Source organism: Chiloscyllium plagiosum, chromosome 5 (assembly GCF_004010195.1).
Source record: "Chiloscyllium plagiosum isolate BGI_BamShark_2017 chromosome 5, ASM401019v2, whole genome shotgun sequence".
In the NCBI taxonomy this organism is placed as follows: Eukaryota; Metazoa; Chordata; class Chondrichthyes; order Orectolobiformes; family Hemiscylliidae; genus Chiloscyllium; species Chiloscyllium plagiosum.
Genome location: NC_057714.1, coordinates 113,488,751 through 113,504,220, shown reverse-complemented (window position 1 = coordinate 113,504,220; position 15,470 = coordinate 113,488,751). Strand labels below are relative to the sequence as shown.

Below are 15,470 nucleotides of genomic sequence, written 5' to 3'. Positions count from 1 at the left end.
CCCCCCTCCCTATTCTTTTTAAATGCTCTAAACCCTGGTACATCCAGCAACCATTTCTGCCCCTGAGAAACCCATGTCTCTGTTATGGCCACAACATCATAGCACCAGGTACTGATCCATGCTCTAAGCTCATCACTTTTATTCCTGATACTCCTTGCATTAAAACAAACACACTTTAACCCATCCCTTGGTTCTTTCCCAGGAAATTCCTTCCACTGGCTGCACTACCTCTTGCTATTGCCTCATCTCTATCAACTCTCCCCTCCGGTATACAGCTCAGGTTCCCACCCCCCTGCCATACTAGTTTAAACCCTCTCGAACTACTCGAGCAAACCTTCCACCCAGGACATTGGTCCCCTTCCAGTTCAGATGCAACCCGTCCTTCTTGTACAGGTCCCACCTTCCCCAGAAGGCATCCCAATTATCTACATGTCTGAAGCCCTCCCTCCTACACCAGCTGCGCAGCCACGTGTTAAGCTGCTCCCACTCCCTGTTCCTCGCCTCGTTATCTCGTGGCACCGGTAATAAACCCGAGAACACTACTCTGTTCATCCTGCTCTGCAGCTTCCACCCTAACTCCCTGAAATCACTTTTTATATCCTCGATCCTTTTCCTGGCTATATCATGGGTGCCAATATGTAACATGATTTCTGGCTGTTCGCCCTCCCCTTTCAGGATCTTATACACCCGATCGGAGACGTCCTGGACCCTGGCACCAGGGAGGCAACGTACCTTCTGGGAATCCCAATCCTGACCACAAAATCTCCTGTCGATTCCCCTAACAATAGAGTCTCCTACCACTAGCGCTTTTCTATTCTGCCCCCTTCCCTTCTGGGCCACAGTGTCAGGCTCAGTGCCAGAGAACTGACCACTATGGCTTTCCTCTGGTAGATCATCACCCCCACCCCCCACCAAAGCAGTAACCAAAACAATATACTTAATGGTGAGGGGAATGGCCATAGTGGGTCTCCTTTATGTATGATTTCCAGCATCCACGGTTGTTTTTGTTACTTTTAAGGTCCATTGTATGAGACCTAGCCATTTTGATTCACTTTTGAGGATATGTACTTCTGTTTTGCAGGATGTCAAGGAATGTGGGACAACCTCACATGCTGGCCGTCTGCTCAGGTCGGGGAAGTTGTGGTGATGCCTTGTCCATTCCTGCCTGCACTTTTCCTGGACATCAAAGGTAACCAACCCAGAGTGAAGGCCAACATCCACAGATCTCCGTGTCTAACTTCTTAATGTACATTGATAAATCAACAACATTGTCTTTAAGAAACAAGCCTCTCCTTATTAAGGTTCACTCGCGATTTTCCTCCACTACTGACAACCAAATAAAGCCCTTAGACTCTGTCAAGGAGAAAGGATTGCTGACATCCACAAATTGGTGAAAGTTGACATTGTGACGCATGCAGTAGAAGGACCTGGCAAGCTATGGCATCTGGATACTCCACTGGCACTGCCATTGGAGGGGCTGCTGGAAAATATGTCTGCCTCCCCATCGGGGACACCTCAAAATGGAGGTCTCTTCCTATTTGCCTTTTTTTTTATTATTTGTTTAGGGCCAAATCGGGTCCTTCATTTTCTGTTTTTTTTTCTCCCTCCAAGTCATGGTTATACACTTTTTAAAATTTTTTTGTCTAGTGAGACAGAAAGAAAGACACTGTTGTGAATGCACTTTATCATAGGTGTTCTCTTGGTGGTCGAACAAAATATGTGGCCAACTGTATGTTAAAGTCCCCATTTAGCTTTCAGCCTCCATACCGGCCCCGCCTCCTAATGAGGCTGCACAGCTGATTGGTCCAGCAGAACCGTCCCACCATCCTTGATTGTGACCGTGTCAGCCATTTTAGAGGCTGCCACTAGGAAGATTATCAATGCCTGTTCTGAAAAATCCCGGCCATTCAAACTATCAGGGGCAGGACAGTGTAAGTAGAGCTCTTTAACACTCTCCAGCCAATATCGTCCTTCATCTGCTGTCATCATGGCAGATTATCCAATTGTTATCACATTCAATCTTGCTGAAAAGACAGACATGTTGTCATTTTGCACACATAGAAGAATGCCAATTTTCAAATGATCATAACAATTTATACTGCAGGAGAAAAGGCTGCTGATTGGTTGTCAACATGTTATCATTATCATATTGTTGCTTGAGACTTTTGGCTCTGTGCTGGAAAATGGGATTATAATGGTTGTTTTTGACTGGCACAGACAGTGTGGGTCAAAGGGCCCTTTTCTGTGTTGTAGACCACTGTGACTCTGTGCTCTCTACAATTTGAAGTTAATTAATTGGCACTGCCTGAGGCCATGAAAATGCATGTCTCTCCAAGTCCCCAGGCCGGATCCTTTTGTCTTATTCCTGATCCATGAAGTGCCTTGGGGATGTTTTCATACTCCACTGAAGGCGCTATATAAATTCGACTTATTGTGACACAACTCAGTTTCTGTCCTAAGATAATAAAAACATGCAAAACATTTGCCTTTCAGCCAATGTCAGCAGGAACTGCACGACGCAAGGTTGGGCCAATCTCTCACTCCCCTATTTCCTGGCCTGTAGATACAACAACAACAACACCACTCCAACCGTGCAGAAGGTTTGTCAGCTTTCTGTTACTGCTCTTCATCGCTCAGCTTACTAAGTGATTACGAATGGTAGCCTGAGAGGACAGGTATCCCACGGCAACAAGAAGGGTGTTCGGGGGGGGTCTGGACTATCACTCCACTTAACAAATCGAATTAATTTGATTTTTAAAATTTGCAAGCTAGGAATCCTTTCAAATTGGCTAGAGCGAGACTGGGTTTTAATTTGGTTCAACCGCCCTTGGCATTTTGGACTCCATTTTGTGAAAAGGATAAAGAAACAGCAGAGAAGGATCCAAACCGATTTATAAGAGATGATATTTGAGGAGTCTTTCCATTGTTTTCCCAAGAAATGAGAGTGCCAGGTTAAAATTATGAAAGATTTTAATGGGGGCGTAGATTTAGAAAAGTTTCCCTCACTTCAGGAGGAGTAAAAAAAACTGAAATTCTTCAATGTAGAATAGTCACGAGCTAATCCAATAGGAAAATCAGGAGAAATTTCTTTACCTCAAGAATGGTTAGAATACATGCTATCTCCAGAATCCTGCAGATAAGACTATAAGACACAGGAGCAGAAGCAGGTCATTCAGCCCACCGAGTCTACTCCACCATTCAATGAGATCATAGCTGATCTGATAATCCTCAACTGCACTTTCCTGCCTTTTCCCCGTAACCTTGATTCCCTTCCTGATTTAAAAATCTGTCTCCGCCTTGAATATACCCAACGACCCAACCTCAACACCCTCTGAGGTAAAGAATTCCACAGATTCAGTCCCCTCTGAGAGAAGAAATTCCTCCTCCTTTCTGTCTTAAATGTGTGACACCGTCCTTCTGAGATTGCCCCCTCTGGTCCTAGACTCTCCCACAAGGAGAAACAACCTCTCCACATCTACCCTGTCACGTCCCCAAAGAATTTATATATTCAGGTAAGGTCACCTCTCATTCGTTTAAGCTGTAGTCAGTACAGGCTCAACCTCTCCTCAAAAGAAAGTCCCTACGTACCCAGAATCAATCCTTCTGTGGACCACCTCCAATGCCAGTATAAGGGCACCAAAACAAGGGTGTTTTTTTGATTTGGAGGTCTGTGACCAGTGGTATTCCGCAAGGATCAGAGCAGAGACCTCTATTATTTATGATTTTATATATATTATGATTTGGGTGAAAAATGTAGGTGGTCTGATTAGTAAGTCAGCAGTTAGCATGAAAATTGGCGGAGTTATTGGTCGTGAGGAAATTTGTCAAAGGATACAGCAGGATATAGATCAGTTGGAAAGTTGGGCAGAGAACTGACCGATGGAGTTTAATCTGAACAAGCATGGGGTGTTGCATTTTGGAAGGTCAAACACAAGAGGAAAGTAAACAATAAATGGCAGGATCCTCAGGAACATTGCATATACAGAGGGATCTTGGGATAAAAACGCATAGCTCCCTGAGAGTGACAACACCAATGAATAAAGTTAAAGGAAGCCATATGGCACACTTGCCTTCAACTGATAGGGAATTGAGTATAAAAGTTGGCAAGTCATGTTGTAGTTGTTTCAGACTTTAGTTGGGCCACATTTGGAGCATTGTGTGCTGGTCCACACACTTTTGGAAGGACGTGAAGGCTCTGATTAGGATACAAAAGTGGTTGACCAGGATGTTGCCTGGATTGGAGCGTATTGAGGAGAAGTTGGACAGACTTGGATTGTTTTCAGGAGAAAGTGAGGACTGCAGATTCTGGAGATCAGAGTCGAGAGTGTGGCGCTGGAAAAGCGCAGCATCTAAGAAGCAAAGGAATCAACATTTCGGGCAAGAGCCCTTCATCAGGGTGAGCCTATTGATGGAGGGCTGTTGCCCGAAACATCGATTCTCCTGCTCCTCGGATGCTGCCTGACCTGCTGCGCTTTTCCAGCACCACACTCTCGACTTGGATTGTTTTCACTAGAGCATGAGGGGGGGACGGGGATCTGATAAAACTGAGAAGCATGGACAGGGTGGATAGTCGGAATCTTTATCCATGGGTGGAAATGTCGAATAGTAGGGGACATAAGTTTTTAAGGTGAGTAGGGGGAAGATTTAAAGGAGATGTGCGAGGCTAGTCTCTGGTGTAATGGGCTTGTGCTGAGACATTGAGTCTGTTGTCTCGAGTTCAGAATAATGCGAGGTGATCTCGGTGGGTTGCATCTTACCAGAAGCCAGCTATGTCTCCATGATGGTGAACCACCTTCCCAAATTCACTTCACCCAGTGGTGACCCGCCTATCACATTGTAGAACATTACAGTGCAGTACAAGCCCTTTGGCCCTCAATATTGTGCTGACCTGTGAACTTAATCTGATGCCCATCTAACCTACACTGTTCCATTATTATGCATATATATGTTCAATGACCATTTAAATGCCCTTAACGTCAGCGAGTCTACTACTGTTTCAGGCAGGCCGTTCCACGCTCCTACTACTGAGTGAAGAAACTACCCCTGACATCTGTCCTAAGTCTATCACCCCTTGATTTAAAGCTGTGTTCCCTAGCGTTAGCCTTCACCAGCGACAGAAAAAGGCTTTCACTGTCCAACCTATCTAACCCTCTGATTATCATACACATCTCGATTTTAAGTCACCTCTCAACCTTCTCTCCAATGAAAACAACCTAAAGTCCTTCAGCCTTTCCTCATAAGACCTTCCCTCCATACCAGGCAACATCCTAGTAAATCTCCTTTGAACCCTTTCCAAAGCTTCCACGTCCTTCCTATAATGCGGTGACCAGAACTGTACGCAATACTCCAGGTGCGGCCTTACCCGTGTCTTGTACAGCTGAAGCATGACCTCATGGCTCTGAAACCCAATTCTCCTACCAATAAACACCAGCACACCATATGCCTTCATTACAAGCCTATCGACCTGGGTGGCAACTTTCAGGGATGTTCATGGGATTTCAGCAACACTGGTCATTGATTGCAGTTACATGGAGGCATGCATAGGGTCAGACGCGGTAAGGATGGCAGACTCCCTTCCCTTCAAAAGGGAACCCTAAGAACACAAATTGGGCCTCCGGCTTTAACTTAGCCATGATCTGTCCGATCTTAACGCACCTTCAATCTTTACGAATCTGGCTTAATGCTCTATCAGCAGCAGGGAGCAGGGGAGTGGTGAGAGGGTGAGGGAAAAGTTGTCGGAGGTGGGGTGGGGGTTGAGAGTTTTGCTGGTGGGGTGGGAGATTGAGGATGTGCTGGTGCTGTTCTAGCCCAGTAGTTGACCAACAAGAACACAGCTCCTACGACTGTAGGCCACATCGTTGTCTCATCGTACTGAAGGAGACCACTTTGTAGGCCGCATCTTCACCAGGAAAGTCCCATCTGCCAATCTCTTCAGAGGTCATCATAGGTCCCTCTGGAACAATGCTGGGGTCTTAATGCCTCTTCTAGGTGGCTGCCTGTTTTGCCTGACTATTGCACTCAACAAATTGTGCCACTGCCAAACAGGCGTGAGAATGACCAACTATTACTCCTGGGGATCTGGGCTCGCGCGCACACAAAAAGGCTCCTTTCATGAGGCGACATTGTATGAGACCATCGCGAAAGTTAGTAAGGAAGCTAAAAAGAACAGCTGCTCCTTAAAGAAAAGACTGTTAATCAGTCAGTGAGTGACAAGAGAATAGAAATTCAAGGGCCATCACCAAATGAAGGGAGAGGTTAGAAAAAAAAAATTTAGAAAGGTAGAGGATTGATAAGGTTCAAGATGTCTTGTTATAAATCGCAGCTGAATCAAGATCCAAATTAGCCTTGTTTTTATTTCAGATAATGAGCATTTGAAATGGTTTAATTGGGCAAGGAAATTGGCAGCTCATTCAGAAAACCAGATCAGAAACCAGGAGCTGAATGGGCACCTTCTATGCTGATCTTTCACCAACTGTAGAAAAGATTTATAAAGATGTTGCAGGGTTTGAGCTACAGGGAGGGGCTGAATAGGCTGGGGCTGTTTTCCCTGGAGCATTGGAGGCTGAGGGGTGACCTTGTAGAGGATTACAAAATCATGAGGGGCATGGATAGGATAAATAGACAAGGTCTTTTTCCTGGGGTTGGGGAGTCCAGAGCTAGAGGACATGGGTTGAAGATGAGAGGGGAAAGATTTAAAACTGACATAAGGGGCAACGTTTTCATGCAGAGGGTGGTACGTGTATGGAATGAGCTGCCAGAGGAAGTGGTGGAGGCTGGTACAATGACAACATTTTTTTTAAAAGGCCATTTGGATTGGTATATGAATAGGAAGGGTTTAGGGGGATATGGGTCAAATGCTGGCAAATGGGATTCGGTGTATTTAAGATCGACACGGATGAGTTGGACTAAAATGTCTGTTTCTGTGCTGTTTGACTCAATTCGTGCTGTCAATCTGTTAGCTACTGCTCAAATTAAGCACATTCTAAAATTCTTGAGGACTCATTCTCCTCACAGTAATCAGGGAGAGGGGGGGATACAAACTGTGGAAATCCAGCCCTACCTGACCAGCAAAAGATTTTCACAGGACAACAGTTCCTTTTTAAAAAAAAGTACTAGCAGCTGAAGTTTAGCGATTTATTGCAGTGACGATCATTTGTGCAGCTCGCTGGCAGCAATCATTTACACTCAAAATGTCAAATTTATGTAAATTTTACATGCTCATAAATGAGGTACACCTTGGAACAGCCGAGCTCTTTATCCAGGAAGTATTTTTATCTGGAGTGCTCCCATGGCAAACTCACAGCTGTTGATGATTCAGTGATCCTGTATAATTTTCCCTCTGTTTTCGTGATAGCGACAAGAGAATTGTACTGTGGAAACATTCTCGAGTGTTTTATCTGTGGTTGCTGAATACCACTGCACCGAGGAACACCAGGTGGAGTTTTGCATATGAGGGCATGTTAAGGTGGCTAATCTTTCTAAAAATTAACATTGCTGTGGGTGTGGAGTCACACGTAAACCAGGTTATTAGAGGTTTATAAAATCACAGGGGCCACGGATAGAGTGAATAGCCAAGGTCTTTTCCCTGGAGTAGGGGACGCCAAAACTAGAGGGCATAGGTTTAAAGTGAGAGGGTAAAGATTTAAAAGGGACCCAAGGGGAAACTGTTTCACACAGAGGGTGGTACGTGTATGGAATGAGCTGCCAGAGGATTTCGGCGGGTCGGTGTGGACTTGTTGGGCCGAAGGGCCTGTTTCCACACTGTAAGTAATCTAATCTAATCTAATCACAGGGGCCACGGATAGAGTGAATAGCCAAGGTCTTTTCCCTAGGGTAGGGGACTCCAAAACTAGAGGGCATAAGTTTAAAGTGAGAGGGTAAAGATTTAAAAGGGACCCAAGGGGAAACCACACAGAGGGTGGTACGTGTATGGAATGTGTTGCCAGAGGAAGTGGTGGAGGCTGGTACAATTGCAACATTTAAAAGGCATCTGGATGGGTATATGAATAGGAAGGGTTTGGAGGGATATGGGCCAAGTGCTGGCAAATGGGAATAGATTCATTTAGGATATCTGGTCAGCATGGATGAGTTGGACCGAAGGGTCTGTTTCAGCACTATATGACTCTATGACCAGATGAGGATGGCAGTTTCCTTCCCTCAAGGTCCTTAGTGGACCAGATGTCTCTTCTCCTGACAATCGATAGTGGTTTCATAGTCATTGGTAGACTCTTAATTTTAATTGAATGCTAATTCCCCCATCTGCCATGGCTGGATTTGAACCCAGAAACTCAGCTAATGTTCAGGAGACTCGGGTTCAAATCTCACCATGGAATTAAGGGTCTAATGGTGGCCATGAATCTATTGTCAATTGGTGGTCAAAACCCAACTGGTTCACGAATGTCCCCTTAGGGATGGAAATCTCCCGTCCTTACCTGGTCTGGCCTACATGTGACTCCAGAGCCACAGCAGTGTCGTTGACTCAACTGCCTTCTGGGCAATTCGGGATGGGCAATAAATGCTGGCCTAGCCAGTGATTCCACATTCAGTGGATGAGCAAAAGAAACATAGATGTGACTGGAGGAGGGTTTTGTCTTGGCCCAGAATCAAGTGGGAAACTAAAATGATGGTTGACTCAAACCCATGATGATTGTAAGTGTTTGGAATACTGTGAGCCCCCACCCAATAGTTGGAGAGCGAGAGCTGGAGTATGGGGACTTTGGGGCTAGCAAAGACATGATGGCCCAAATGGTCTCCTTCAGCACTTTATATTTTCAGTAGCTATCAATAATTCGGCCACATGTGTTTCGAGCCGCTAGCAGGAGGGTGGAATGTGAACCAGGTGACTTTGGGGACGTGGGGCTTATGCTTAGCATCTTCTGCGTAAGTGCTCAGCAAAACCTGAGACCTGCTTAATCACCTAAATACCTCTTTCTTACCCCCACAGAGGGATTTCTATCAAGCAGTGAAGACTGGTTACACCATCGGGCACAGTTTGTCCCTCTGTGCCCTGACAACTGCGATAATTATCCTTTGCATTTTCAGGTAGGACATCACAAGGGGACAAATAAGAGTTTGGCATAAGGTACTTGTCTGCTATAGCCCTTCAAGTGAATACATGATGGGCCAAATGGCCTCCTTTGGTGATCTGTAATTTGAGAGTCTGCAAGGCTTTAGCAGGAATAGAGAGGTCTTACTACAGTCATTTGGGTTTTGGAGAGAGCACATCTGAAGGGGAGGCAATGGTCGAGTGGTCTTATCGCTAGACCGTTAATCCAGGATCTCAGTGTTGTGGGGTCCCGAGTTCAAATCCCACTGTGGCAGATGGGGCAATAAAAATTCCTGGGATTAAATCCCAGAAATAGTTGTCATGAATAAAAACTCATCTGGTTCTTTAATGTCCTTTAGGGAAAGAAACTGCCATCCTTACCTAGTGTGGTCTACATGTGACTCCAGACCCACAGAAACGTGGTTGACTCTTAACTGCCCTGTGGGCCAATAAATGCTGCCCAGCAAGCAACAGCCACATCCCATGAGTGAATACAAAGAAAAGTGCCGTTTTGGTTTTCACATTCAACAAAAGATATACATGCATTACTGAGACAACTCAATGAATTTGTCCCAGGGATGAGATTCTTAACAAATTGCCTCTACATTCTCAAATGTTATATAAAAATGAGAGGCCATGTCACTGAACCGTATGAAATCGTGATGGGGCTTCTCAGAGTAGATGCTGAGAGATTGTTTCCACTGTCCGGGGAATCGAGAACGGGAAGGGTCAAGGGAGGGCACTGTCTCTGGGTAAGGGGCTGATCATTTAGCACTGAGAAGATGAGTTTCTACACTCAAGGGGTTGTGAACCTCTGAAATTCACTACCCCAGAGATTTGTGTATGCTTCATCACTTGAAGACATTTAAAGCTAACATTAGATAGATAGATTCCTGGTCTCTCCAGGAACCAAGGGGCATGGGGAGGAAATACCAAAGTGGAGTTATAGCTGAAGATCAACCATGATGGTATTGAATGGGGGACCTGGCCCAAAAGACTGAATGGTCTACTTCTCCTCCTATTGCTTAAGGTGATATTTCCTTTCTTTCTTGACAAGACATTTGGATAAGGACATGAATAGGAAAGGGTTTGGAGGGATATGGGCCAGGAACAGGCAGGTGGGACGAGTTTAGTTTGGCATGGACTGATTAGACCAAAGTCAAAAATTGCGGTGCTGGAAAATATAGCTGATCGGGCATATCTGAGGAGCAGGAGAGTCGACACTCCTCAGATATGCCCAATCAGCTATATTTTCCAGCACTGCAATTTTTGACTTTGGACAGGAGAGTCGACACTCCTGCTCCTCGCATGCTGCCTGACCAGCTGTGCTTTTCCAGCACCACAATTGTTTTTGGCTGATCTCCAGCATCTGCAGGTCCTCACTTTCTCCTGATTAGACCAAAGGGTCTGTTCCCATGCAGTTTGTCTCTATAACAGTGTTAAAGACTTGATGGGCTGGGGAAGCACTTTGGGAGTGCATCAGGCTGGTGCAAGGTGCTATGTAAATACAAGTTTTCTTTTCCGATGACGCCTAGGGATGAGGGGATAGATTGGGAAACTTGGCTCCAATTTTAATCTTGAAACCTGTCCTTGTTCAGCCACAAAAGAATAGCAACAAATAAAATTTGGTTTCTCAACAAGGGCAGGACTTAGACAGTTAATGGTGGGGCCCTGGGGAGTGTTATTCAACACCGAGACCTTAGGGTGCAAGTACATAGTTCTTAGAAAGTGGGGTCACAGGTAGACAGGGTAATGAAGAAGGTGTTTGGCGCACTTACCTTCATTGCTCAGACCATTGAATTGGGATGTCATGTTGCAGTTGTACAGGACATTGGTGAGGCCTCCACTGTGGACAGATCTGATCACCCTGATATTGGAAGGATGTTGTTAAATTAGAAAGGGTGCAGAAACGATTTACGGGGATGTTGCTGTGACTAAAGGATTTTAGTTACAAAGAGAGGCTAGATAGCCTGGGACTATTCTCCATGGAGCGTAGGAGGTTGAGGGGTGACCTTATCGAGGTTGATCCAATCATGAGGGTTATGGATAGGGTGTATAGCAAAGGTCTTTTCCCTATGAGTGGGGCTGTCAAAACTACACAACATAATTTTACAGTGAGAGGAGAAAGATTTAAAAGGGACCTGACTGGCAACATTTTCACATAGTGTTTCATATGTGGAATGAACTGCCAGAGGAAGTGGTCGATGCAGGTACAGTTACAACATTTAAAAGACATTTGGACAGGTACATGAATAGGAAAGGTTTAGAGGGATATGGGCCAAATGCAGGAAAGTCGGACTAGTGTAGTTTGGGAAACTTGATCAGCATGGACAAGTTGGATCAAAGGGTCTATTTCTTTGCTGTATGATTCTGACTTAATGAATCAGGACTCATTCAGATGACAAATGGAAATTCTCCGCATGCACTGAGGGGTACTACAGTTGGCTAAGGGTGAAGATTGGTAGAGTGGTTAACAGTGAAGAAGTTGGTTGTAGGTTTCAGGAAGATATAGATGGGTTGGTCAGATGGTATTTAATCCTGATAGGTGCAAGGTGAGGAACTTTGGAAGAAACTACAAGATGAGGGAGTATTTAATAAATGGCAGGATGTTGAGTAGCTCAGAGGAACAGAAGGATCTTGGAGTAATTATTCACAGATCAATGAAGTTGGCAGAACACATGAATAGAAAGCTAAGCAGGTATATGGGACATTTGCTTTCATCAGTCGTGGCATAGAGTATAAGAGCAAGGAGGTAATGTTGGCGTTGTACAAAGCATTGGTGTTCTGGAGTACTATGTGTAGTTCTGGTCATCACACTATAGAGGGATGTGATAGCACTGGAGGGGGTTATTTGGCCCCTCTAAGATATATTGCCGATTATATGCTACACATGATAATGGAATGTGGAACTTTGGCAATAGGCTGCAGAATGCACAGTTTAAGAGGATTGGAATTGAAACAGTGGGACATTAATGGGTGGGGGAATGAGAGAATGGTGACATCTGGGTCAGAAATTGTTCTGGATCAGATAGTACCACCAGGGTGTTGCCTGGGATGGAGAAAGTGAGCTATAGGAAGACATTTAGATAGGTTTGGATTGTTTTCTTCGGAGCAGAGAAGGCTGAGGGAGACATGATTGTTGTGTCTAAGATTGAGGGGTATGGACGGGCTGAATGGAGAACAGCTATTCCCTTCATTGAGGGGTCAAATACAAGAGGGCAATGTAAAAAAATATGCAGGAAATTCGGAGAGGATTTGGGGGAAAAATGCAGGTGGTGGGAATCTGGAAAGCATAGCCTGGGAAGGTAGTGGTGGCTGGAAACTTTACAACCTTTAAAACATATTTGGATGAATACTTCAAATATCATAACATTCAAGGATATGGGACAAGTGCAGGAAATTAGAATTCATGCACCTTCAGTGGTAGTCATGTCTGAGCAGACTCCATAGTAATGAATGGTGGACCAGGTTCGATGGACTGAATGGTTTACTTCTATGACTGGACTGGGACTATAGCCGAATCTATGACTATGACTCTGTGACTAAGAGGAAGTGAGGAGATAAAGGAAAACATTAGGTTTGGAGCTGACCCCTTTGAATAGGGACACTGACAGCCTAGACTGCCACTTGTGTCCCAGTAAAATATCCAAATGACTAATTGTGCGGATTCAATGACAGGATGGGGTGTCACCCATCCACTGTAGAGATGAGGAGATCACTTCAGGAGGACAATCAATCCGTCCACCAGGGGCGATAATTCGGAGTGATATGACACCCTTCTGGAGTAGCTGGGATTGGAATCCAGATCTCCTGTCCCAGCGACAGGAACATGACCAGTGCACCATGAGAGCAAGAGGGGCTTTCAAACAGGGGCAACTCCATCATCCTCTGATTGGTAACCGTGAGAGCCAATCGCTGCTCTTGAGAAAAATGGGCGAGGCTTTTGTGTTTTACTTAGAGACAGATTTTTGAATTTGGGAAGTTGGAAATCCATTTGGCTTGATGTGGGGCATAGTGTGTAACAGCCACTTGTTGGGATATTGCTTGTTCCAAGTTCTCCCTGAAAATCAGCATCATTTCCACCCAACACAGAATTATATCAAATTGCATTGGATGCTTCATGGCATTAGAAGAGGCCACTCCATCCCATTGCCCCATCCCTCTGTCCTAATTTTGATTTGCTTCTTTAAATCTCTACTCTGCCTCCTTTACAGCAAACTGGTGTTCCACTGCTTAGCCTTGTAGCTAAAAGTCCTCAGCCCTGGGCAAAACCCCTCTAAGATATATTGCCGTTTATATGCTACACGTGATCAAGGGATGTCGAACTTTGGCAATAGGCTGCAGAACGCACAGTTTAAGAGGATTGCAATTGAAACAGTGGGACGTTAATTAAGATTAGATTTCCTACAGTGTGGAAACAGGCCCTTTGGCCCAACAAGTCACACCGACCCTCCGAAGAGTAACCCACCCAGACCCAATTCCCCTCTCCCATGTTTACCCTTGACTATTGTACCCAACACTATGGGCAGTTTAGCATGGCCAATTCACCTGACACACACACCTTTGGATTGTGGGAGGAAACCAGAGCACCCAGAGGAAACCCACACAGACACAGGAAGAATGTGCAAACTCCACACAGACAGTCACCCGAGGCAGGAATTGAACCTGGGTCCCTGGTGCTGTGAGGCAGCAGTGCTAACCACTGAGGCCGCTGTGCCGCCCCTGGGTGGGAGAATGAAACAATGGCAACAGCTGGGTCAGAAAGTGTTCTGGATCAGCTAGTACCACAATTCATCCATTGAGAGGTATTGAGGACAACAGGAAACAATCAACAGGATCCATCAATGTGTTGACAGTAGTACAGTTATCTGCCATCATTACCTCTTCTGGTAATGAGTTTTGTTATTCTTTGATTATCTCCTCAATCTTGGGCCATTTATGTCACCATCACTGTTAATTTTTCTTCTGCAGGAAGTTGCACTGTACACGGAATTACATCCACATGAATTTATTTATGTCCTTCATCCTGAGAGCCATCGCTGTCTTTATCAAAGACCTTGTCTTGTTCGAAGTTGAGGAAACCGATCGTTGCTTTACGGCCTTGGTAAGTCAAGAGTAGCCAAACACACTCGCTCATTGGCAAAGCGAACGTTTATTCCTCATCCCTAATTACATAGAACAGTTCAGCACAGTGCAGGCCCTTCGGCCCTCAGTGTTGTGCTACTATCCTACTCTAAGATCAGACTAACCTACATGTCCTTCATTGTACTATTTTCCATGTGCCTATCCAAGAGTTGCTTAAATGTCCCTAATGTATCTGACTCGACTACCACCACTGGCAGTGCATTCCATGCACCCATCTCTGACATCTCTCCTGAACCTTCCTCCAATTAAAATAATGCCTCCTCGTGGTATAGATTTCTGCCTTGGGGAAAAAAGTCTCTAGTTATCCACTCTATCAATGCCTCTCAACATCTTTTATACCTCTATTCAAGTTGACCTCTCAAATTGGCCTTTAGGAAGTGGTGGTGACCCAGACAGTTCATGACCTTAAGGTTGACCCACAATGCCCTTAGGGAGAGAGTAACCCAGCAACACTGAAGGAACGGCAATATATTTCCAAGTCAGGATGGTGACTAGTTTGGAGGGGAACATGCAATTGGTGGTGTTCCCATGTATCTCCTGCCTTTGTTCTTCTAAGTGGCAGAGGTCATGAGTTTGGAAAGTGCTATCTAAGGAGACACGATGATTTTCTGCCGTGCATCTTGTAGCTGGTAAACACTGCTGCTACTGAGTGCCAGTGGTGGAAGGAGTTTGTGGATGTGGTACCAATCAAGTGGGCTGCTTTGTCCTGGATGGTGTCAAGCTTCTTGGGTGTTGTTGGGGCTGCACCCAAGTGGTGAGTATTCCATTGCCCTCCTGACTTGTGCCTTGTAGATGGTGGACAGGGTTTAGAGTTACTCACTGCAGTGTTCCCAGCCTCTGACCTGCTCTTTTAGCCACTGTGTTAATGTGACAAGTCCAGTTGAGTTTCTGGTCAATGGTAACCCCCAGGATTATTAGGGGGAGCTTCCATGATGGCAACACTATTGAATGTCAGTAGGAGATATCATTGATTGGCATTTGTGTGGCACAAATGTTAGCTGCCACTTATCATCCCAAGCCTGGATGTTGTCCTGGTCTTAATAGACCAAGACATTCACCACTTCAGTATCAGAATAATCATAAATAATACTTGTCATCAAAGCCAATTTACCACGTGTTTAAAAACAAAAAGGTCTTCTGGATGGTACCCTGATTTTAAACTACCTTCAATGTATGAATACCCTGATATGACAAAGTATTACTGCAGGCTAGAAATGCCTTCTCATTGATAAATGCATGACCTCACCAATCTGACAAATCCAGGAACTAAGCTGGGGGT

The 15,470-nt window shown here is 45.0% G+C and overlaps 1 protein-coding gene across 1 annotated transcript in view; it reads left to right on the top strand.

Moving 5' to 3' along the window:
* The window catches only part of LOC122550159 (vasoactive intestinal polypeptide receptor-like), an 89,084-nt gene that overhangs the window by 31,104 nt on the left and 42,510 nt on the right, over positions 1-15,470 (top strand). Inside the window, exons 3-6 of the mRNA XM_043690842.1 lie at positions 1,082-1,189; positions 2,494-2,600; positions 8,945-9,042; positions 14,018-14,150. Of these exons, the coding sequence (XP_043546777.1) occupies positions 1,082-1,189; positions 2,494-2,600; positions 8,945-9,042; positions 14,018-14,150 (446 nt within the window). The remainder of the gene's footprint in view (positions 1-1,081; positions 1,190-2,493; positions 2,601-8,944; positions 9,043-14,017; positions 14,151-15,470) is intronic.